General features: G+C 45.0%; 1 protein-coding gene across 1 annotated transcript in view; it reads right to left on the minus strand.

Annotated features, from left to right (window-relative positions):
• The window catches only part of Ipmk (inositol polyphosphate multikinase), a 34,364-nt gene that overhangs the window by 7,639 nt on the left and 1,884 nt on the right, over positions 1 to 24,841 (minus strand). The window contains exons 2-4 of the mRNA XM_041655358.1: positions 10,390 to 10,475; positions 7,866 to 7,962; positions 2,488 to 2,660 (exon numbers count right to left, since the gene is read on the minus strand). Coding sequence (XP_041511292.1) covers positions 2,488 to 2,660; positions 7,866 to 7,962; positions 10,390 to 10,475 — 356 coding nt within the window. The remainder of the gene's footprint in view (positions 1 to 2,487; positions 2,661 to 7,865; positions 7,963 to 10,389; positions 10,476 to 24,841) is intronic.

A 24,841-nucleotide genomic window follows, 5' to 3' on the forward strand; every position in this document is an offset into this window, starting at 1 on the left:
AAGGACAGCCTGGTCTACAGAGGAAACTCCTTTGGGGGGGGGAGTATCAATAAAAATAATTTTACGTTGGGGGTCACCACCACATAAGGAACTGTTTACAGGCTCGCAGCTTTAGGAAGGTTGAGAACCACTGGTCTAAGACATTACCAATGGCTGGCCGGGGGCAGAGCTCCCCCGGCTGAAGACCACTGCTCTACACAATACAGTCGGCCTCCGCCATCAAAGCTGTAGGCTCACGTTAGCCAGCACTCTACCACAGACGCGCCAGGACACACTAAACAGTGGCAGAACGAGGCAGACCCACGGCTCACTGTAACATGGTGGGTAATAGCAAATTCCAGAAACAACCATGGAGCCACTGAAAGGAGCGTGTGCAATTATGGTGTGAGATAATACAAGTCACTGAGACCTCGGGATTTATGTGAGTGATGGGGGAGAGTCTTCTGTTTTGTGTTAATTTCATTAGTTAAATAAAGAAACTGCCTTGGCCCTTTAATAGGACATAAAATTAGGTAGGCGGAGTAAACAGAACAGAATGCTAGGAGAAAAAAGCTAAGTCAAGGAATCGCCATGATTCTCCCACTCCAGGCAGATGCAGGTTAAGATCATTCCTGTTAAGCCAGCTCGTGGGCTACACAGATTATTAAAAATAGGTTAGATCGATATGTAAGAGCTAGCCAATAAGAAACTGAAACTAATGGGCCAGACAGTGTTTAAAAGAATACAGTTTCCGTGTAACTATTTCGGGACATAAGCTAGCCATGTGGGTGGCCGGGTGCCAGGGACGCAGCCCACCGCTCCTAACACAACATGTGAGTCCTGGGGACCAAACACGTTGTCAGGCTCACACAGCACGCTCCTCTGCCCAGTGAGCCATTCTGCTGGCCTTGTTTTGTCAGTTTTTATATGCTCGTCTTCACTGTAGCTTTCTAAAATGAAAAACCACTTGAACAATTCTTCGACGTTATGGACCAAGATATCAAGTCCAGCGTGGGATTTGCTTCGCTGGCACTGGCTCGTTAGCAGTCTCCCACAAAACTCCCTCCCAAGGAGGATTGCAAGCTGCAATCATCGGGCACATCTAGACACACTCTTGGTTTAGAGTACCACATGCTACATTACTTCCCAGCTGTGGTGACATCTGCAGAATGGTTTCAACAATCCTTCCTTCCTATCATATGCACTCTGACTCAGCGGTTAAGAGCACTGCCTGCTCTTCCAGAGGTCCTGAGTTCAATTCCTAGCAACCACACGGTGGCTCACAAAACTAAAAAAAAAACAAAAACAAAATTGTGTTGTGGCATCAGAGATCGGAAGCAACTGTTTGATAACCCTATAAAATGACAGCAAGTCAGGCTCCTGCTCCGGCCGCTCAGAATGAGGTCCCAGGCCACAGATGCTCAAGTTAACCTTCTACCAGATGGCACATGGACAAAGGTCCAGACCACAAGACACCTGATGACACCAACCCCATATCTCTCCTGAGGTGAACAGTGCATGTGCATATCAAAGCATAAATATGAGATTCTTTTTTTTTTCCAAGACAGGGTTTCACTGTAGCTTTGGAGCCTGTCCTGGAACTAGCTCTTGCAGACCAGGCTGGCCTCGAACTCACAGAGATCTGTCTGCCTCTGCCTCCCGAGTACTGGGACTAAATGCGTGTGTCACCACTGCCTGGCTAAATATGAGATTCTTATGGATCATCTAAAATTAAAAAAATATAATGCCAATTCACAGAACTATGTGCAAATGAAAAACTGTTTTGAACAGAAATATGAGATGATGTGGATTTTTTTTTTCTATTTAGAAAATAGTTCTTTTCCACAGCACTTGGGAGGCAGAGACAGGTGAATCTCTTAAGTTCAAGGCCAGAGCCTGGTCTACAGAGCAAGTTATAGAATAGCCAGGGCCACACAGTGATGCCTGTTTACAAAAAAACACCCAAAGTATAAAATAGTTATTTTCTTATAGGGAAGCTATAATGAATATGTAGCTTTTAATATTTATTGTGTACTTAAACTTAAAACAAGTTCTTTTTTTCTTTTTCCTTTTTTTTTTTTTTTTGGCTTTTTGAGACAGGGTCTCTCTGCATAACAGTCCTGGTTGTGTCCTGAAACTCACTCCATAGACCAGGCTGGCCTTGAACTCACAGAGTTCCCCCTGCCTCGGCCTCCCAAGTGCTGAGATTAAAGGCATGCACCACCATGCCCAGCACCCAACTTAAAACGTCTTTAAGACAAAATTACCAGCGTTCCCATCTTAGGGTCTGGTCATTATGTATTAATTACCTACTAGGTGTCAGGACCAGTGTGACTGACCACAGACCAGTGAGCAACACATAAAACCTCTGCCCTCATAGCTCACAGGTCACGGATGACCAAACAGCACAGGATGCTTGTTCTTATCTACTCGCACTGAGATAAAACCTGCAGTCCCCTGGCGTGGTGTGTAAGGGAAACGCGCACAGCTCATCGAAACGGTTCTTACCCTCATGCCGAGCACCAGGAACCCGATCTCCTCCATCAGAGGGTACTTGCTGACCTGCTGCTGGATTTTCTCTGAGGAGGCAAAGGGGTCATAGCTCTTCCGCCCTATCTTCACATCCATTATACAGGGTTTGTTGAACTTATGAGTCACGTCTTCCAGTTTTAGGTATACATCTGTTATTAGAGAAAAACCTTCATTAGCGACAGGCAATCATATCACTCAAATAAACCTCCAGAGAAAAACAAAGAGCAAATGGTGGAGGAGAAAAGACTTACGGTAAATCTAGAGTCAGCAGACTCCTTAACAAGCATAGACGTCAGAGAAATTCCTCCTATGTGTGATGGTAGACGTCACTGGAGCGAAGAGAAGGTGGCCTTACGAAGCTATGGAAATACTATTCCCTATGAACACACTGCCATCTGGGCTCAGAATGAGATCTAATATTTTAAGAATTTTGTCGTTTGACATTGGTAAACTGGGGACTGAATCCAAATGACACCAAAGTTCCCCTTGCTTCCAAACGCACAGCTGCTCTGTCCCCACCTAGAGCCCTGCACACATTTGCTCACAGAAAACTTGCTGCCACACCACGAGAGCCTCTTCTTGCATTTTACCTTGACAGCAAGGACTCGGGTGCAAAGAGAAAGAGAAGGAAATAAGTAATTCTGTCTGTTCCTAAGGAAAACAACCCTGTCAAAATTCTCAATGAGATCATGATTCATGCTTTAGTTCTCGGGGCTGAGGAGCGGGCTGGTGTGTACAAGCACCAGGAGGACCCACGCAAAGCTGGACAAAGAATCTACGATCCAAGCCCTCCTACAGAGAGATGGGAGGCAGAGGTAACATCCTCGGGAACTTGCAGGCTGGCCATCTGGCACACGCAGCAGCCAATAGGGAATCCCATCCTAAACAAGGTAGAAGCTGAGAGTCAATACCCAAGGTTGTCTTCTGACTGCTACATGTGTGCGATGGCTCATATATGTGCATGCATGCAAAATGTATGCGTGTGCACACATAGTAAAGCTGGAAAAAGTATACATTTCCTCTAAACAAAGTAAAAAGTACCAGAGTAAGAGAAACCGTGTGCACTAAAGCATGTCCCTCTTTCCTGTCCCACCCAGACTGGCACAGTTTGGAAATTCCAATAAAGATGTTTGCATGGAACCAAATAAGAACAACTCAAGGCCCTCAGACCTAACAGAGCTAAACCTTCTGCAGAGGATGAGGGGTAAAGAGGTAAACAAACATTATCCCTTGATCGAGCAGGGCGGGCAGGTTTGCACTGTCAATGGGACAGCAGCCTGGAAAAGCACTACAGGCAGCCTAGGAGCCCGAACCTGAAACAAGCTGCCCAGGCACCTTGACAACAGGCCTGGACACAGCACCAGCGCAGGCCTAAATAGCAAAGGACAAGTGGACAAAGCTCAGCTGGACACAGCCAAGCTTCTGTGTCTGAAAAGACAAGCACAGTATGGAGAATCTGGGAAAGGATAGCGTGGCCCTCATTACAGTGTTGATGAGCGTCAATAGTAAAGAAGGACCTTAACACGGAGATACCCAGAATCGCAGCGATATCATCCTTAACTTGGAGATGATGTCATACTGAGTCACACTGAAGTCAGGCTGGGTATGAGTGTATCCTGTCAGCTGGGAGGCACGCACACATCTCAGTGCAAGGCTAATTTCTGTGTGTCAAATGCGTGTCTCTTGAGAATTTAGACAATGACCTGCAAACCCAACTTAGAAATCCCTCTTTGTTCTTTCTTCTCCTCCCATAGAGTGAAGGCCTACAAAACATGGGCGTCGCCTTTCCCATCCATTCCCACGGCACTGGACACTATGGACCCAGCCCGCCTTATACTATAACAGATTCAGTCATGTCTTCAATAAGTAGGACCCAAACGCCATGGTTCTACTTTGCGCTTAGCTCAAATAGCCAAGTGCACGTTTCTTTAACGTACCTGGTTCTCATGTGTCTATGCTTGGGATAACATCACTGCTAGACAACTGGCATTTAACATGAAAATGAGTGAAGGTCTTCTGAGGATGAACTAGGTGTTCCCTTTCTGTTCCCTGGCCTTTACACACACACACACACACACACACACACACACACACACACGGAAATCAGAACGATATCTCCCTCCCTTTTTCTTTTCTGATGCTTTGAGACAGAGTCTTCCTAGGCTGGCCTTGAACTCACAGCACTCCCCACTTTAGCCTTCCCAGGGCTGAGACTAGACGAGTGAAATACCGCACAGCTAAGGCTCTCATGTGTATCTTTTCTTCAAAGTTGTAAAAACCAAGCATCCAAGCCTGCTTTAGGCATGCAGAGGTCTAGGCCTCTGGGAATGCGTGCCTGTCATCTCAGCAGTGGAGGCTGAAGCAGGGACACTGTAGACTAAAGACAGCCTGGGCATCGTGGTTATCCGTACATAGCTTGTCCCAAAACACACAGTAAGAAAAGAACACAAGTGTCCTTAGGAAGGAACTGGTGCGCGTCGTGAGTGGCTTAACACAGCTTTTGACAGAGAGAAGTAAGAGAACGGGCCATAACCTGAGTGCCAGACTGTGAGACTGACAGCTGTCATGTCTACCAACCTGAAGACTGCTTCACTTTGAAAAATGTCACTAGCAAATCCTTTCAGTAAGTAGAAAAAAGCGCAAGTCAAAGTAGATCAGTCTTGAACTCAGTCTGGAAGGATCAAAGGCATGTCGACAGGACCTTCTTCTGAGTCAACAGCACATCCGTAACAAAAGATGTCTCCTCGTGGAGGCCCCTGTGGGTCCAGGGTGGAATGGTGTTTCCCCCATGGAACCATTATACTGAACTGTGAACTGAATGGAAGAGATTCCTGACATATAGGAAGTAGGGGTGTGGGGCTGGCCTCCAGTTAGTACACCCTGAGGTGTGTCACCAATGTTACTGTGCGGCACGGAGCACTACAACTCCAGTGCTGCCCACAGACCTCAGAAGTGCTCCTGTCATGATCTGAAACCCAGACCCCAACCACAGTCACCGCACTGGGACAACATCTGAGGAGAGCTTGGAGCTAGGATTCAGAGGTGGTCTGCTTGTGACAATTCTTGGATCTTTGGTTCATGCAACAACATGGCATTCCCTTTGTGAGAAGTGAGTGATCCCTTTGGTGGGGACAAAGGCAGAGAGAGGAAGGGCTAGGGGCATGCACAGAAACGAATGGCAGCTCCACCATGTCATGAGTTAGTCTGTGTCGTCCTAGCATGTACTTCAATGGTATATATAGAGCACAGGCCCACCATGAAATAGAGGCTTCATGTTCCAGAGTGCTGAGGACATGTGGGGACAGTCCCAGAAGTACCTCACACGATAAGGCACTGCCCTGAGGCACACGGGCAGCAGCATTTAATAAGCCTTGCCCTCCAGAGCTGCTCCTGAGGCACAGAAGTAACATCCTATCTGTAACAGGGCCTGGTACTCACTGAGCACTGGGCTGCAAGGACACACTAAGGATTAAAGATGAGCATGACTGACGGGTATTAAAACCCATGCTAGGTCACCAGGCGTGCGAGCTGAACTGCAGCATCCAGAATAAATACAAACGCAGGCTAATTCCCTGGAGCAAACTCTTCCCCTGCCCAGGAAGACAAATACAACGTAATAACCACAAAATAAAAAGGCATAATCACAACTCAGGCAGCCACTTGATAAAAGATGCCCTCCACCCTGAAGCTAATCTTAAACCTTGGCCCACGGTTAAACATTAACGAGAACATCTATTTATTACATATTGATTTTTATCTCGAGCTGAAAAGAGCTAAGACGGCAAAATGCAATCTGATGCAGGCTCAAGCGGGCTCTTGCAGGTGCTCACCCATCGTGATGTATTTTCCCAGTCTCCAGTCTCCCCACTTCCCACACAGACACACCTGCTCATGCTGCTGCCAACCCCACCGGTGCCTCCCTCCTTTGCTCCCACTGAAGAAAGCCTTAAGGATTAGTTTCGGTCGTGAGAGAAGAAAAGACTGCACCAGACGCGACAACCGCTTCTCTGATGCTGCGTTTCTTTCCTAATACGCTTCATCCACAGCAAAGTGATGATGGCAAAACAGAAAATGGCTGGGCATGGTGGGGAACGCCTTTAATGCCAGCACTCTGGAGGCAGAGGCAGGTGGCTCTCTGTGAGTTCCAGGCTGCCTTGTCTGCATAGTGAATTCCAGGACAGCCAGAGCTATGTAGAAATACCCTATCTCCAAAAAAAAAAAAAAAAAAAAAGAAAGAAAAGAAAAGAAAAATGCATGCAGATGTGTGTGTGCACGCAAACACACAGACACGTGCATGCACACACATGTATGATGCATGTTTATGTATATCTTTGCCATAGCCATCATGTTCTCCAAAGACTCTTCTCAGAAAATATTCTTTTTAAAAATTTCTTTTTATTTTGTGTATGACTGTTTTGTCTGCAAGTATGCATAAGCCCCAGGTGTGTACTGATGCCTGCAAAGTCAGGAGAGGTCTCGCATTCCCTGGAGTTACAGTTAGAAGCCACCTTGAGGGTGCTAAGAACTGAATCCAAGAATATCCAGTGCTCTTAACCTCTGAGCCATCTCTCCAGACCCGACTGAGGAACTTGTTCAGCCGAGAATCTCATTACCCAGACTGGAAACACTGCTAGACCTGAGCACTTCAAGTAAGCGGCAGTCACCCTGAACACCACAGAGCCTCAGCTCATTTGCCTGCTCTAAGATAGTGAAGGGCAGGCGGTTCCTAAGTACCCCATGTTTATTTAGGGCTGCCAGTCTAGGCTCAGCCCTAGACTGATCACTGCTCAGTTAGGAGTTTCCAGACAGAGGAGCCCAAGACACCCCAGGAGTGACATCTGACACACCAAGTTAGGGACCAAAGCCCAAACAGTGTTACAATGTGGTCCAAGACCCGCACCAGCAAAGCCTGAAGCTTTGATGAACTGAACACGTCACCAGCCTCCAGGTGAGACAGATGCACAAGGTCTCGTCTCTCCGCTGTGAAACTTCCCAGGGTTTTCTAAAGGACTGAAAATCAAAACCTGCAGGTTGGGTGCAAGGCAGGAGACAGAAGCTAAGCCAACGAGGCGCTTCTGTGTGGGTTCTTAATGTTTTATGCTTTAGATAAGAAACGGACTTTTGCAAATTAGTACAGTACTAAGATGGACTCGTGCAATTGTAGCAGATTAATCAGTTAATGTGTAACACGTCCTTCAAGAAAATGATGATAAAAAGATGAAAGTGTCAGTGAGTTTGTTTAGGGAGGGCAGGCAAGAGAAGCACACTCGCTCCGTGTTGCACAGCCTTTACACAGACCCTTCGTAAAGCCAAGCTTGGGAAGTAAAGCGCGAAATGTACTTAAAGCGCATTACCGTTTGGAGCGGTGGGAGGGGACCAGACGCCGTAGTATTTGGGCAGGTGTTTCCGCAGCTCCAGGAGAACAGCATCGGCACAGTCAGCGGCGTAAACCTGAACAGAGGGGCAGAGCTGGTCAGATTTCCGTGACCCCTCAGGAACAACAAGTATAACAGACTCGTAATCACCCAGCACGGGTTTGTAATAATAACCAGCTACTTACAGCACACTGACCTGGTGATCCCCAAAGTCTCCTGGTGATGTCCTACCTGTCAACATACTTCAACTCTTGGCCACTGTGAGTTGTGTATAACTGATGCCAAATTCACAATAATTCTATGAACACAGGACAGTAAATTCTGGTGTGGGGGGTGAGGGGGCAACTTGACTAACTTTTTAAGCCATTTTTATTTGTATTTTTTACAAATAAATTATTTTCAAGTATTTCGTTCATTTAGTGTGTGTGTAGAGGACAACTTAAGGACATCAATTCTTTCCTTCCACTATGTAGATTCCAATCAAATCCAGGTTATCAGACCTAGAGACAAGCTCCCTTAAGGGCTCAGCCATCTTGCCAGGCTCATTTGTAACACTTGTCTGGCTTTCTCACTAAATTAAATATTTTACATATTATCTATTTTATATCTATGAGGCAAGTTTTATTCATTTCAAACTTTGAGAGCCAGTTTTAACATACATCTAAACGACCATGATTCTATGTGTGAGCACACTACATAGGTTAAAATGAAGCTACAGTTAACTTTTAGGAGACGTATAAGATAGCATTTCATTGACCAGGAGCTGAACACTTCATAGCTAAGAGGAAGGGGAAAGAAAGTAAATTATTGTCTTTCTACCAGAAACCTACCGAGAAATGCCGACTACTAAGTGAGCGAACCATGTTTCATCTGCGTGGGTCTCTCACACTCTAACGCCATTCATGGGTGACAGTCACGCACACGCTAACCCGAAGACTGGAGCACAGAGCTCTAGGTCCATCTTCAAGCCCAGGATCTTGTCGTGCCGCTCAGGAGGCACGGAAACAAATCTGCACTGCTGGGGAATCGATCCCTTACAGGGTGAGCCATGACCCAACCCCAGTGTCCCAGATGGGGACACATCTGGAGACGGCAGGGTTTGTCATGCTGAGGGTGTTTTCAGGAAGTATGCTAGGACACAAACCCACAGAGGAAGGGCTGAGGAGACAGCCCATGGACAGGAAAGGGAGAGGCCTTTGAGAGAAATGCCTGACCAGGAGGCCGAGTGTGAAAAACTTTACTTCTCTATTTCAAGCCAGACAATAACTTGTGTTATTTGTTGCGGCTGCCCCTAGTCAGTGGGCACACCACCTAACTGCCCACTCCTTGTGTTGGGTGTGCGTGACATGGAAGGCTGCTTTCATAGGGTCAGAGACACAACAGAGGGTAAAGGAGCTCCCAGTGGGGCGGAGGGAGGCACCTTCCTGCTCTCTTAATCAGGATGAAAAAAAATCAATATAAGCCCAAACACCACCAATTATAGTTGGGTGTGGGGGTGCACACCTGTAATTGCAGTACTTGGGAAACTGAGGAAGACTGCAGCAAGTCGGAGGCCGCCCTGAGCTTCCTAGTAAATTACTACACTATGCAATGAGACCCCTTTTCAAAAGAGCAACCAGAGAAAGCAGATATAAGCTGGGTCTCACTGAAGTTCATGACTTTGTGTTTGAAAGGACACTACCAAGACAGTGAAGAGACAGCTACAGAATGTCAGCGGACGCCTACAAGTGGGTGTTTGGCCAGGGGCTTATATCCACTATGTACTACTGTAAGGATGGAATTGAACTTTTCACACACACTTCAACTGCAAAATGGGGGAAATATCTGAGCAAGCGTCACCCAAGGAAAACCACACAGATGCCAGCAAGCACATGGAGGAAAATGTGGATCTGTGGCTGATGGGCAGGGAAGGGGGAGCCATGTGGTTAAAATGTTTTGAAGTTAAGAAATAACTGGTGGTCATGGAACACTGTGAACACACTAAAAATATTCTGCATCATATGATGAATTAGGTATCAGGAATGAGTCCTTCTCCCACAGCGCATAGAAACACTGAAGACTCGAAGAGGCGGGGCATGGTGGCACACAGCGCTGGAAAGGCTGAGGCACAGGCACCGTGAGTGTTCCGCCAGCCTGTGATACACTGAGACCCTGCCTCACAAGGCGCAACAAACAAGTCTCTAAGAAGCTGCAATAAAGCACCAACTTAGCATTTCTGAGAGCGACCAACTCTCTGTTACGTGTTTTTCAGATCGTGTGTGGGTCACGACCAGTTGATTGAAATCAACTCAGTGACTCAGAATAAGAATCTTTAGGATGTGAAACAACAGAAAATACCAGGCTGCAGCAGAAACCCTGGGAGATAAACCGTTTCCACAAAGCACGAAGCTTGTCTGTTACGCGGGGACCCGGGGCATGCTGTCAAACACGTTTCTCACTCACTCTGAGTCACCGCAGAACACTGAAGAGCACGTAAGACAGCAAAGCATCTTGCACCACTTACCATAGTATAAAATTCCAGCTCTCGGGGGCCCCGCGGCGGCGGCTGTAGCTGTTTCAGAACGGTACCGTCTGGGTGTTGGAGTATGCCTGTGCAACAGAAATCAGGCGAAGGTCAATGCTTTGCTTATGGTGCCCTGCTTCACAGGGAACATAGGCCTTCATAAATGGGAAGGTTTCCTGTTACTTGTTACAGAAGTTTTAACAGTCAACCAACATTTTCAAACTTGTTACAAAGAGAGACCTGCACACATTTAAGCTTTATTATCTTCCATTCTTTCCCCTTAGTGAGAGTCTCTCACGGCCCCTGGATTTTCTAGAAACTTCTCAGTAATAGATTTTCTATGATATGTTATGATTAAGTAAAAGAAAACAAAAGCAGTAACACAAATCCAGCCCATTTTTATAAACAAGAAAAAATGTGTGTTTACAGTAGCCATATACGAATTTCATATTTGGCAATGTTTTATAATCCTCTCATCTTCCCAGCTCAGATGTACTGTGCACAGCTGTGCAAAGTCCCAGGCTGAAGCAGCCAGAGATGCCTTTTTATAATCTGTCCGTGCAACACCAGAGTCTTTTTCCAAGTCACCATAGGCACACCAGCACTGGCACAACCCATTCCCTACCAGCACTCATTACATATTGAAATCTTCAGTCTTCATCTGCTGGGATGCCACAGAACATGACAATTGGGACAAAAGTCTACTTAGAGTTTTACAAGATACTCCACTTGTATCTATACTTCTTTTTGCCAAGTGACATTAACTTTTTCATTATTGCTGTTTGCTTTTCTCTCTCTCTCTCTCTTGGTTTTTTTCAGACATGGTTTCTTTGTCTCTGTGTAATAATAGCTTTGGTTGTACTGGAACTCACTCTGTAGACCAGGCTGGCCTTGAACTCAGAGAGACCCGCCTTCCACTGCCTCCCTAGTGCTGGGATTAATGGATGCACCACCACTTCCTACTATGACGTGAACTTGACAATGGCAAAAACACATAATTTAAGGAACCAAAGCAGAAGTCTAAAATCTAGACACCAGGACAGAAGGAAAGAGACAGTAAGTTGTAAGCGAACTCTTGGCTGTTGAGAAGGTTCAGAGAAGTCAGGATTACTCTAACATAGCTAAAAATGACTGGAGGGAAAGCTGTTTCTGAACAAGGGAATTTAGGGCGAGCATGCCCTCCACTCCCGCAGCTATGGAGAACGACAGATGCATAGACAGACGCCTGGGTTGAATCCCAGAGGGGAAAACTGAGGCATCAAGAGCCAGGAGCACAGCATACCTGCCCCTTGCCTCTCATGGCAGGTGCCCGGTCTGCCCAACCAGGAGCTTCCCACCGTATTTACAAGCAGCCAATCAGGCAACTGCAACCAGCTGGGTGGAGTAGTAGACTGGATCCAAGACCACACAGGAACAGACCACTGAGCCCTACAACATAACCAAGTTGTCATAATCCCAGTCCTAGGTGAGTGAAGTTCAATGCTTGTGTCTCTTTCCACAATAATCGCTGTTGCACAAACTCAACACTTCAGCAAGCATTCAGAAAGATTGTAACATCCTGTTAGAATTTCTGTGAACGGAAGCCAGGTCCAGAGGCACAAGCCTTTAATCCCAGTACCCTGAAGCAGAGGCAGGCACAGATTTCAAGTTCAAGGTCAGGCTGGCCTACCAAAGCTCCAGAGTGAGACCCTTCCTGTCTCAAAAAAACAAAACAAACAAACAAAAATAACAACCACGTATTGACAAAACAAGTTTATATAAAGGGAACATTCTACGTAATTTCAATTTTCATCTTTATATTTTTCATCCTTCCAGAAATTATCATAAACATATATTAGGATCTTTTTTGTGTATGTGTGTTTTTATTTTTTGAGACAGGCCCTGGCTGGCCTGTAACTCAAGTGACCTACCTACCTCTGTCTCCTGGGTCCTGGTATGAAAGGTGTGCACCACCACCTCTAGCTTCTAGATGGCTTTTATATCTTTCTCTGATGGGTGGCTAACACGTAATCCTTTCATTATCAGAAATAAAACTGCACCACAGAAAACAAGCACATACTAAAACAAATGCATATTCTACTTAAGGTAAGTATTATAAATGTGGTATTTAAAAATAATGAAGTTATTTAAATGTTAAAATTGTTTAAAATGAGAGATCATAGAAATATACCAAGACAAAGATGTTCTAAAATAAATTTAAAAAAAATTATCCAGACAAAGACAACTAGGATCCTAAATACATGGGGGGAAAAATCAAACTTCCACACACAAAGACAAAGATGGGTTATAAGAAAAAAGAAAAAGAAAGAAAGGGAGGGAGGGAGGGAGGGAGGGAAGGAGGAAAGGAGAAAGAGAAGAAAGAGAAAGAGGGGAGAGAGAGAGAGAGAAAGGGAGGAAGGAAGAGAGAGAGAGGAAAAGAAAGAGAGAGGAGCTGGGAACATACCCCATGGGCACAGTACTTGCCCAGTGTGAGGCTCTGTTGAGCCTTTCAATGGGAAGGGAAGGATGGGAGGGAGGCAGGACTAGCAAACTCCAGTCATAGCTGGACTATGATTGCACAAACAGCACATCACACGGCAAGTTCCAAGAGAAGGAACTTTGATTTCAATCTTCTTAAATGTGTGTATATGTGTGTTTCGGCACACGTATGTGCCTGAGGGGGTGGGGGATGGGGTGGACATCTGTAGACACCTGGAGAGTCCAGAATCAGGCATCAGATCCTCTGGAGCAGGACTTAACAGCAGCTGTGAACTGACTCAAGCGAGTACTGAGAAATCAATCTTAACCACTGAGCAATCTCTCCAGCCTCGAGGAAAAAAAGTCTTTTCATATTTAAGAAAGACGTTTCATAAAGACAAGACCAGTTGATTAAGATACAAAATTACAGATGTGTAACAAAGTTTAATACAGTTTCAGGATACAAGGAGCCAAAGTGACAACTGAAACAATACACAAATTCACCAGGACTTTCTGGGTACTTGGTGGAGAAGCCATTGTAATGATATATAAAACCTGAACAGCAAAACATGGGCCAGTTTATACAGTAGAGAAGCTGTATGCAGCTCGCACCTTGTGGCTACAGTCCCAACTGAGGTAGAAAATCCCTGCATATTCAGGTCGTCTGGAAGACAGGACAGCAGGAAAAACTGCAGCCAGCAGAACACACAAGCCGTTCAAGCATTTCTATTTACCAAGTCCCAAATCTGCAAGGATTGGAATCCTGCAGAAGATGTCCTCAAACCACAGCAGCAATAGCAAGACTTGCGGGGAAATGCTAACTAACAGGAAAATAAACAGCACCGCTGTAGTTACACACGGCTCAAACCGCAGGAGCAATGAGAAAGTCTCCACCTGACAGCGAGAACACAGCACACGCAAGTTTGCACAGGGCCACGCACAGTGAAAAGTGTGGCTTTAAATCTTTCTGTTGGCGCCGCTGGGGGAAGACTCGGTGGATATGGGCACTTGCTGCCAAACCTAAGGACCTGAGTACAATCCCTGTAAACCACGTGATGGAAGAAAGAACATTCCATGAGTTATCAGCTGACCTCCACACGGGCACCTTCCCATCTCCTACCACCACCAAATAAATAAATGTAAAAAGAAAGCATTAAATATTTCTATCATTTAGGAAGAGGAACCACACGTAATATGTTAAAAAATGAAAGATGTATTAACTTCACATAATATGAACAAAAAGCCTATTCTATAAAAACAAACACTGGGCATGGTGATCCTCCACTCCCAAAGCAAGGGAGGAAGGTCAGGAGTAAAAGATCAACCTGAGAGATTCAGTAAGACCATGTCTCGATAAACAATTTTGTCAAAAGACAACAGACAAGAACCAGTGAAATCAAAAGTGGCTTTTCTAGAAAACGGGTAAGCACCTGGCTGAACAGATCATGGAAAAGAAGGAAACATATCATTATTAGAAAATAAATGAACAGTCAGAGGAGAAGGAGAGACTCACAAGGGTCCCATCAGCAAATTCTTTGAAATGTCCTTTGTTAAAACTGACACAGAAAGAAACAAACCTAGGAGCCAGGGCTGAGACAGGGGCTGCTGAGACAGGAGATGTCCCTGCATTGCATTGAAAACATGTGGCCTGGATTCAGTCTTCAGCATTGCAAGAGTGGGTGGTGCTGTAGGAAGCCATCCAAAGGCAGCCAAAATGGCCTCCTAGTGACTGTTCCCAACACAACAAAATCAAACAAACAAATATAGCAATTGTAATCTCATCTAATTTCTCAGGAAATAAGATAGTATCTTTCTCAGCTTTTTTTGTTTGTTTGTTTTGAGGTCGGTCTGAGAGGGTTATGATGAGAGGTTGTTTAGCTAAGAATGACTTAGAATGTAATATCCATCCCATGCCGGCCTTGATCCTCCTGCCGCAGCCTCCCAAATGCTATTGTTCTCTATAGTCTAGTCTCTGTATCAGCAGTTCTCAACCTGTGGGTACCAAGCCCTTGGGGGGGGCTGCATACCAGATATCTTGCATATCAGATACATACATCCCAATTCATAACAGTAGCAAAATTATAGTTATGAAGTAGTAACGAAATAATTTTATGGATGGGATCACCACAACATGAGGAACTGTAGTAAAGGGTCGCAGCATTAGGAAGGTTGAGAACCACTGCTGTATATGAAATAGTGTAAATGTGATTTCGAAAAGCTGCAACAGCCGGGCGATGGTGGCGCATGCCTTTAATCCCAGCACTCGGGAGACAGAGGCAGGCGGATCTCTGTGAGTTCCAGACCAGCCTGGTCTACAGAGCTAGTTCCAGGACAGGCTCCAAAGCCACAGAGAAACTCTGTCTCGAAAAAAAAGCAAAAATAAATAAATAAATAAATAAAAGCTCCAACAAAGATGGCAAAAAAAAAAAAAAGCATAGACTATAATCTCAAACAAACACCATCACAAGGGCAGGAAATAGCTCCACAGGTATGGAGATTGCCTAGCTGCCAGAGTCTCTGAGACCAGTCCCCAGCATTGCATAAATTAGGCCTGGTGGCACAGGCTTTTTAATCCCAGTTGAAGAAACCGGGAAACAAGAGTATCAGGAGTTAACAAGAGTATCAGGAGTTAAAGGTCACCTGCCTACATAATGCAATCAAAGCCAGCCTGGGTTATATGACATTCCACCTTTTTTTTTTTTTAATCATGGGTATGAATATAGTGCTTGCTTTTCTTTTAGACTTTCTATGTATATGAGTGCTCTATATGTATACCTGCACACTAGGTTGTGAGCCACCATGTGGGTGCTGGGAATTGAACTCAGGACCTCTGGAAGAGCAGCCAGTGCTCTTAACCGCTGAGCCATCTCTCCAGCCCCGGCATTCCATCTTTAAAAAGTAAATAACCATATTGCAAACATAAAAAAACGGTAAAGGTACCAGAGAGATGGCTCAGTAGTTAAGAGCACTTGCTACTCTCCCAGAAATCTGTGGTTCTATTCCCAGCACCCACATCATGACTCACAACAGTCTGCAATTCCAGTCCCAGAGGATCTGAAACCCTCTTCTAGTCCCCATGGGCCCAAGAGGTATAAAAGTGGTACACAGACAAAGTGGGTGGGGGGACCTCATAAAAATAAAATGAAAAATAAACAATGGTAAAAGCCAAAAGCCAGGAGCAGTGCCTTATGCCCATATGAGCTCTAGGCTAACCCAGACACACAGACGCTCCAAGCCATCCTAAGCTACAGGGTAAGACCCTGTTTTAAAAAACAAACAAAAAAACAGATAACATTAATACAGCAACAATACATATATGAGAACAATTTTCCAGCTGTTTACTTAGGATTTCAAATGAGTAAACACAATAATGCTTTGAGAAGATAGGAGACAAAGCCCCAAGATGCTGAGCTCAAAATACAGGCCTAGGCCCAGGGAGAGGCTGCTTATGCTCGTGCATGGGCGGGGCCCTGCCTGCAGTTCCCAGGGCGTGCATTCATGTACACACATACATGCAGGTAAACACACAGAACCCCGGTACATGAAGTATGAGATTATGGGTCTCTTCCTTCAGGCTGCTCAAAGGACAAGCAGAACCATGCACAAGCACTGAGCACATCTGGAATCCAGGTTGGAAACGCCGCTCATCTCTGAAAGACAGACAGTTCTTTCCCAGTTCCGGGCCAGCAAGAGGGAAGACACAAAACAAGCATGCATCATATTTTTTATGCCAGAAGCAGAGAAGACACTTTAAAATTAAAAACAGGAAATGTCAACGAGACAGGGGAGCAAGCCTCCAGAAGCTGCCACTGTCCAAATTTAGGAGAGTGGCATTTTGGTGATGATTAAAAGTAGCAGCAGCAATATGGGTAATATCCGCTGACTGAATATTGAGACATCCTAGTACAACCTAAAAAGAATGCACGGGGAGAAAAGCGGGTCCCCAGCGCACAACGCCAACTACTGGAGAAACCCAGGAGTGTTTCCTGGTATGGCCTTCCAAGTGACAGAAACAGGAGCTTGGCAGTTCTCAGTGGATGCTTCCAACATTACTTAAGCAAGGAAAGGGGTGTATGAAACTCAATATTCCTCCCAAGTTACTTAATTACAATGGCAAAAAAGGTAATTCCATGGTGGAAATACCAACAGCCAGCACTTAGCCACGTGAACGAAGTTATGGTGATGGCACTGCCACTGACCACCTGTGCCATATGATCCAAGAACACTTGAGCACACAGGTCAGAACTATGCAATCTGTCTCTGACCCGAATCATAATGAAACAATCAGACACTTTAAAGGTATGTGAAAATCTCACACCTCAGATGCTGCCAACAGGTCACGTTTGGTGTGGTGGCGCACACCTAAAATCCTGAACTTGGGAGGTGAAGGCAGGAGGATCAATCCAAAGTCACCCTCTGCCACACAGTGAGATCCAGGCCAGGCTGGCCTACAGAAGACTCTGCTTCAATAAGTATTTAAATAAATACATTTTAAAAAATAAAATAAAGTGTGTGTGTGGGGGGGGTTGCTCAATGGATAAAGCATTCACGGTGCACGTGAGGGCCCAGGTTTAGATGCCTTGAACCCACATACTTTCTTGCATGGTTGCTGCCAACGGGGAGGCAGAGCCCACAGAGGCCTATGCAAGCTGGCTAACCCAAGTAGAGTCACTGAGCTCCAGGTTTAGCGTGAGGCCCTACCTTAATAAATACAGTAGTCATAGAGGAAGACAAATGATATCAACTTCAGGTCTCCACAAGCCTGCACCACACACACGCACGCACACAAATGTAGATGCACATACACCACACATACATGCAAATAAAACGTAGGCTGGGAAGAGGACTCAGTCAGTAAAATGCTTGCTGGGCCACCATGAGGATTTGAATTCTTTTTTTTTTTTTTTTGATTTTTCGAGGATTTGAATTCTGACCACACACACCCCACAGCGCCCACATAAAACATTGTACATGATTCCCACGAGGGTCTGCTGGCCATTAGTCTAGAGTCCAAGGTCCTGGCCCCGTGAGTGACCTGTCCTCAGCTAGATTGTAAGACATCATATACCCTCGCTGTAGGACACAGAGAAATCGAGATAGAAATGGGCTAGAACCTCCTCTTTCCCGGCCAGCCCTCAGTGGAGCCAGGAGGTGCTAGGCAGGCTGCCATGGAGAGCTGCCCACCACAGTCTAACTCGGTGGTGGGCCTCTGTGTGGAACAACACTGACTGGTCAGACAGATGTGCCAAGTCTGGGGTGAAAGTCATCAACCACTTGTTTGCTCAGTGCATTGAAGGCTTTCTCCAAGGAGGGAATTAATTCCTGGTACTCTTAGTTCAGGCTGGGGAGTTCATAGTCCTCTAGGGCAGTTATTACATTGTTTTACTAATAGATGTGATGTCCCTCCACACTGCCCCCTAAATAACCACGTTTATGCCCATAGGGTAGGGATGAATGCAAGACTGACAAAGACACTCTCAACAGAAACCTCTGGCTGCCACACACATGAACATTTACCTGCCACCCTCCCCCCCCACACACACAAAATAAGTAAATAAAATCAATTCAGGGTCAAAAACATATAGGCAGGGCATGTAACTCCATGGTTGAGTGTGTGCTTAGTTCAAAAGATTCTAGGTTCAATTCTCCAGCACTACCAAAAAAAAAAAAAAAAAAAAACCTGCTCCAAATGACAGAGCACCAACACCAGTGATAACTGAATGGACTTCCTTGTGTTAGAGAACAGAACAATACATGAAGGGCTCGCCCTGAAATAGAAAGTAGGGTGCTTACTCAGTTATCCTGATGCCTACTCCCCAGCACTGAGCAGTGAGCCAGAGTAGACCCAAGAGACCGGCTGAATAAACTGTGGTCTGCGCACACCCCAGGGCACAGAGAGCTACAAAGGAAAAAAAAAAAAAAAAGCTGTGTCTGCTGGTAGACAGCATACTGATTTCTAGGTGATGGTGAGAACATTTAAAGCCACCTGCAGAAAGTTATCTATGGCACAACACCCTATGTGTCAGGCAGAGGACGGAAAAGTGTTATTAAAGAGACTCAGAAAGGATGCATAGGAAAATAATCGAAATATGTTACCTATGAAGAGTGCTCAGGAGCACGGTAGAGGATTAGCTCTGGAATTTGTTCTGTAGACCATGCTGGCCTCCAACTCACAGAGATCTGTCTGCTTCTGCCTCCCTAGTGTTGGGATCTAACGGCGTGCACCAGACCACCCAACCCTTTCTAACTATGGTTTTGACCTTTGCAACAAAATGGGAATGGGGAAACTAATTCAAGAAGAAACAAAGAAAACCAAGTAGAGTGCTAATAAATATTGCTATAAAAGGGAGGGGAAAGAAATGACAATTTGAAATTCTAACCCCTCCAAAAACCCTTTGAGCATTTTCTAATCTTATAATCCCTGTGTAGGAATACTGACCATAGGTCTGGAGAGAAGACTTAAAGGTTAGAGCGCTGACTGCTTGTACAAGGTACACAGGTTCGGTTCCCGGCACCTACATCAAGTGATTCACAATCACCTGTAACTCCAATGACAGGAGACTAATGCCCTCTCGTTTACACAGGTACCGCACAAATGTGGCAGATCTAAACTCATGCAGGCACAAACACATACATATAAATATAACAAATAAACCATAAACTAAAAAAAAAAAACCTGACCTTGAATTACTTATTATAGGTTTGTTTTCTGTTGAAATCTTGGTATAAAAATTCTAAAAATTATGTCAATATGCAACAGAACAAATAGACTGAGAACACTGGGAGTCAGGGTTCTCACTGGAGAAGAGGAGAAAGGCAAATTGAAAGTCCAGAAAAGGAAGGCCCCCGGTAGTTATGCAGTTGTGACTTCTAAAATATCTACACAGCATTAGCTGCATCCACAAAGGGCCTGCCAGCAATGACACCCCAATACCTCTAACACCCAAGTCTTCGATTCCAAGGGTCATTTTCTGGGTCAGGAGAGTGGCCCTGTGGCCCTGAGTTCAATCAAGGAACTGGAGAAGGAGGAGAAAACAGAAACAGCATTTCCCACTAAAAAAGGGAACCAGGGCGTCTTGAACAAAAGGCTAATTCTACAGCTAGGGAGGGCCGATGTCATTCTACAGTAGCTTGGGACAGAAAGAAAGTCCCAATGGCCAAAGAAAAACTAGTTCTGTGGTTGGGTCTGACGGAGTCCCGATGGGTCATAAATAACGATGTACAAGTGGAGGAGTAAAGGGAAGTGATTTCTTAGAACTGCGATTGTTAACGACAATGGGAGAACTAAGGGGAAATCGTAGTTTCACAACCGTCTGCTTCAAACCAAAAGCATCACTAGACATCAAAATCTAGGAGTGAGGTCTGACGATGATCCAGATACCCACACGGCCTTCAAGTGTCTATCACAGACGACTTACCCATCATTCCAAGGGTAGAAATACTAACTACGGGGTGAGAAGTCGGACCATCCCAGAACCAGATGATCAAAATTAACCACTAATAAAGGTCAGACTGTTATCGTGGGTCTCCAGATGAGCATTCTGCCCCAGTCAGAAATTTACACCACTCTATGGAACCTTCGTAAATTCAAGACGAGGCAGCATTTCCTGAAAGGCGTAACATGTATTCTTCAGTGTCAACAGCATTCAAGAGGAAGGGTGAGGCTGTGCAGCAAACACGGCTGACATAACGGAATGCCTGTGGTAAGGGTGGAGGGCTGCTGTCCCGTGGAGCACGGGTGGGATAAATCATTTTACTCAAACTTGTCTAAATGAGGATGAGGATTGTAACAACGGAGCTGTATCGGTTAAATCCCCACATGCCATAAATAGACCCCCGGCTGCAGAAGAGAATATGGATGTTCTTAGGGAATCCACGCAGAAGTGTCACTACAGAAATGGCAGGACATATGCAACCTACTTACAGAAAAGTTCAGGGGCAAAAAAAGTCACGTGCGAGGAGCTGAGAACACAGACTGGGCAACATGCCTCCCTCCCTCTCTCTGCTGTCCCTGCAGCTCTCTTGAAACCTTTACAGAGGTTAGTGCTAACTTCAGAACAAGAGGACCAACAATGCCGAATATCTGTGAGGGTCCCTACCAGGGGTGTAAGCTTAACCCTCACTGCCCCCACCAGCTGCCTCACTTCTGCATACTAAGTTTGGTCAAGGCGCCAGTTCCGGCTCTAAGTAAAACTAGTGGTATGTGATAAGATACTAAAGCATTAAAGAGGTCGTAAACAAACATTTGAGAACTCTGGGAATCTACATCGACGTGGCTGTTGCATTTCGGTGCAACCATGTGCGAGGTGAGCTATGATGTCCAGGAATGTCTAATGCATCTTCTGTTACAGCAAAATCAAGGGCATCCAGCAAGAGAGGAACAGGTAAGCAAAGATCCATGCACTCTGTAGGAGACGCTCTGAAGTGGGACAATGGAAATCTCCCAGATGGCCACCAGCCACCAGGCAGCAGTGTGTTTGGTGAGGGTTAGTACCCCCATCGCAAGTCAAGGAACACCTATACATCAAATGAACATGGTTTACTACAAGGTACAGGACAGACCAAAAGAGAGCCTGTGCCACTGTAGCTTCGTGTGAAGGTTCCGAATGCTATTTACATGTATAGTGAGTACCCGAAAACAATGGCCCAAGGACAGGCAGAATGCTGCCACCAGGGATTGACCCTAGGACAATCAGAGTAAGGGGCACCACTTGTTTCTTTTTCTAAAGGATTGTGAGCTGTTTTTATGATTTCCAGGAGCCAAATATTTTGTATCCCGAGAGCTAAGTTTTCAATGTTCTTTGATGAGATACGATCTCAGTCAAGAACACCACACCAAAGCAGGGTCAGAAATACTAACAGCCTTCCCTCGGCTATGCTTGTTGTTCAAGGGCTTGAGTTCTTCTAAGTTCTGTGGTTTTCATTTTTTAAAAAATTAATTAAATCAACAACTCTTTTATTTTTGGAGATAAGATCAACCCTAAGGCAGTCGTCATCCAGACACACAGGAAGCAAGATGTGACTGCCTCGCCAAAAAAGGTACCAAGCCACGTGGCTAACACAGACAAGAATTACGGGCTAATATAAGTTATAAGAGTTAACAAGAGAGCCAAGCGGTGGTGGCGCGCACCTTTAATCCCAGCACTTGGGAGGCAGAGGCAGGCAGATCTCTGTGAGTTCGAGGCCAGCCTGGTCTACAAGAGCTAGTGCCAGGACAGGCTCCAAAGCCACAGAGAAACCCTGTCTCCAAAAACAAAAAACAAAAAAAAAAAAAAAAAAAGAGTTAATAAGAAGCCTAAGCTAACAGGCCAACCAGTTTATAATTAATGTAGTAGACCTTTGTATTTCTTTGGGGCTTAACGGCTGCAGGACTGGGCAGGACAGAAACGTCAGTCAACAAATGGTGCCCACGTGGACAACTGCATCCACATAAAGCCTGAGAGAGCTTGGGAAGTAATTCTAGACAGAAAAGAATAGAGTTAAGCACGGCTTATTATCTCAGCAGTTCCTTGGGTGGGCTCTCTTTGCTAGAGACAAGCACGCATATCATTTAAGAGAGGCTTCCTTGACTCAGCTTTAGCTGTGAAACCTTGCAGCTCTTTTAAGAGGCTCTGCCACCAAACACTTAAATGGTGTTCATGAATAGCCCACAGCGTGCTTCTTGGTGGTAGCAGGGACCTTGAAACTCCAAGAGTTGTGGCAATAAACTTTGCTCCCACCAGTACCTCTGCCACGAGGCTAGAATCTCAGAAAGCTAAGGAATGGGGTGGATCCAGGGATCAAAGCCACGGCCATATCGCTTAGCAAATTAAAGACTCATGTGGCCAAAAAAAGAGAGATATACCATAAAGATAGATTCAGATGAAGAAAACCTCTAAACGGTTTACAGTGTGTTTAAAAATATATGTACGCTTGGGAGAGAAAAGAAAAAGGATAAAGTCCTTTAAAAAGAAAGAAAAAAAGTAGTTGGGTGTGGTGGCACACACCTTTAATCCCAGCACTTGGGAGGCAGAAGCAGGCAGATCTCTGAGTTCAAGGACAGCCCGATCTACAGAATGAGTTCCAGGACAGCAAAAGATCAACAGAGAAACCCTGTCTCAAAAAGCCAAAAATTAAAAGTAAAAATAAAAGAAATACAATTTAAAATAAAGCCACATAAAGATGGAAAACACGCAGAGAATCTGGATACTGTATGTTATTATGTTCTCTTTGAATTGTTTGAATGCTGAAGAAGGAGAAACAGCTGCTAAAAGACATTTGAATATAAACGTTGCTGGATTAATCGAACATACATATTTTGAAAATGCTTTGACTTCAAAATTAAAGTCAAAAGATAGGTTACTTTGGAGAAGAGATTTTGTTTTTGTTTCCAAAGGAAATGAGAGGCTGTGGATTCATTCTGGGCTAAGAAAAATCAGGTTTGATCAAGGAAGACTCCCCCCGCCCTGAGAAATCTCCAATAGGAGTGGATGGCCCAGATGTCTGAGTTCTGCATCCATAACAGTTTCAAGACTGCTGGCTGAGATGATCAAGCCTCACAGAATATTCCAGTCAGGACTTGATCATAATTCTAAATCTTCTTTAGGTTCCCGTAAGATTATCAGCGTACCCCCCCCCCCAAATCAGTAGTAAGTAGCCTGGAAAACTACATTCACATTCCCCAAAAATGGATTATGGATATTTATCTTTATTTAGAGTGTTGGTTACAAGATGTTTTGGATAATGGTCTGGACAAAAAGCTAAACAAAGAATAAAAAAAAAGATCAATTCTGAAATGAAAACTCCAGTTATATAGCAAGAGTGATGCAGTTAAAGATGGTAACAAATGCAAACACCCAAGATGTCTTCAAAAGTTTATCAAGAGCAAAGGCAGCGCAGAGCAGGGTCTGAACCAGCAGTTCTCAACCTGTGCGTCGCAAGATCTTTCAGAGGGGTCGCCTAAGACCATCGGAAAACACGGATGTTTATATTATGATTCATAATGGTGGCAAAGTTACAGTTATGAAGTAGAAAAGTAATCTTACGGTTGTGGGGGGAGGTCATCAGAACGCGGGGAACTGTGATAAAGAGTCGCAGCATTAGCAAGGTTGAGAACCCCTGGTCTCAACTATGTGACCTAGCTGTGGCCGTTGGAGGAACAACAATAAACAGCTGACCTTTGAATTGCTGACTACTTCGCTGTCTGTTTATGAGCAGGGAAGATGACCAGCGCGGTCTACAGGGTAACTGTCTGACAGCCCAGAGCAACAAGCAGCAGACTGCTGCACAACATGAAGAATTTGATCTCTCCTAGTCAAAGGAATCTAGTGAGACTGAAAAAAAAATCTTAATACTAAAATTGGGGACAACTTTCTTTGCAATCTCAATTATTCTTTCAATTAGGCATGTCGGCTAAGAAATTAGCTCCTCAGCATTGTCTATAATGCGGACACATTCAGGAGACTTTGTAATCAATCACCAATGACTCCAAAGAGGCTGCTAGCATCATGTGCTAGTCTCAAGTGCCAGTCACAGATGCTCTTTATTTGGGTCTGTTCTTTGCACAGAAGCAGACCTCCAGGACCCTGGCCAGGGAAACAATCACTTTCTTCTGCCTTTACATTGTAAAAACCCTGTCCTCCGGGGCGAGCGGACTCCAGATATGATGCATAGGAGGAAATATCTTAGCCAAGAACCTCAAAAGCGTAGTTCCTTAACTCTGACGTCGTCTTTCAACATTTCCTGCACGTAGCAGAGCTCGTGTCTGTCCGTATGCTGCTTCTGACAGCCACATCATATAGTGGGTGCAGGTTTCTGCTTTAAGGACACTGTCAGCAATGAGACTTCAGGTGTGTCACTACCTTGGCAAAGCCTGTGGGTTCATGCCTATACCTCCAGGGACTCAGGAAGATCAAAAGTTTAAAGCCCGCCTGGGGTACAGAGAGTTCCAAGCCGCACTTAGGGAAACCCTGTCTTAAAGGAAAAAGGAGAGCTGGGGATGTAGGTCAGTGGTAAT

The sequence above is a fragment of the Microtus oregoni genome, unplaced genomic scaffold, assembly GCF_018167655.1.
Source record: "Microtus oregoni isolate MIOR12 unplaced genomic scaffold, Mior012 000007F_ref0000211, whole genome shotgun sequence".
Classification (NCBI taxonomy): Eukaryota; Metazoa; Chordata; class Mammalia; order Rodentia; family Cricetidae; genus Microtus; species Microtus oregoni.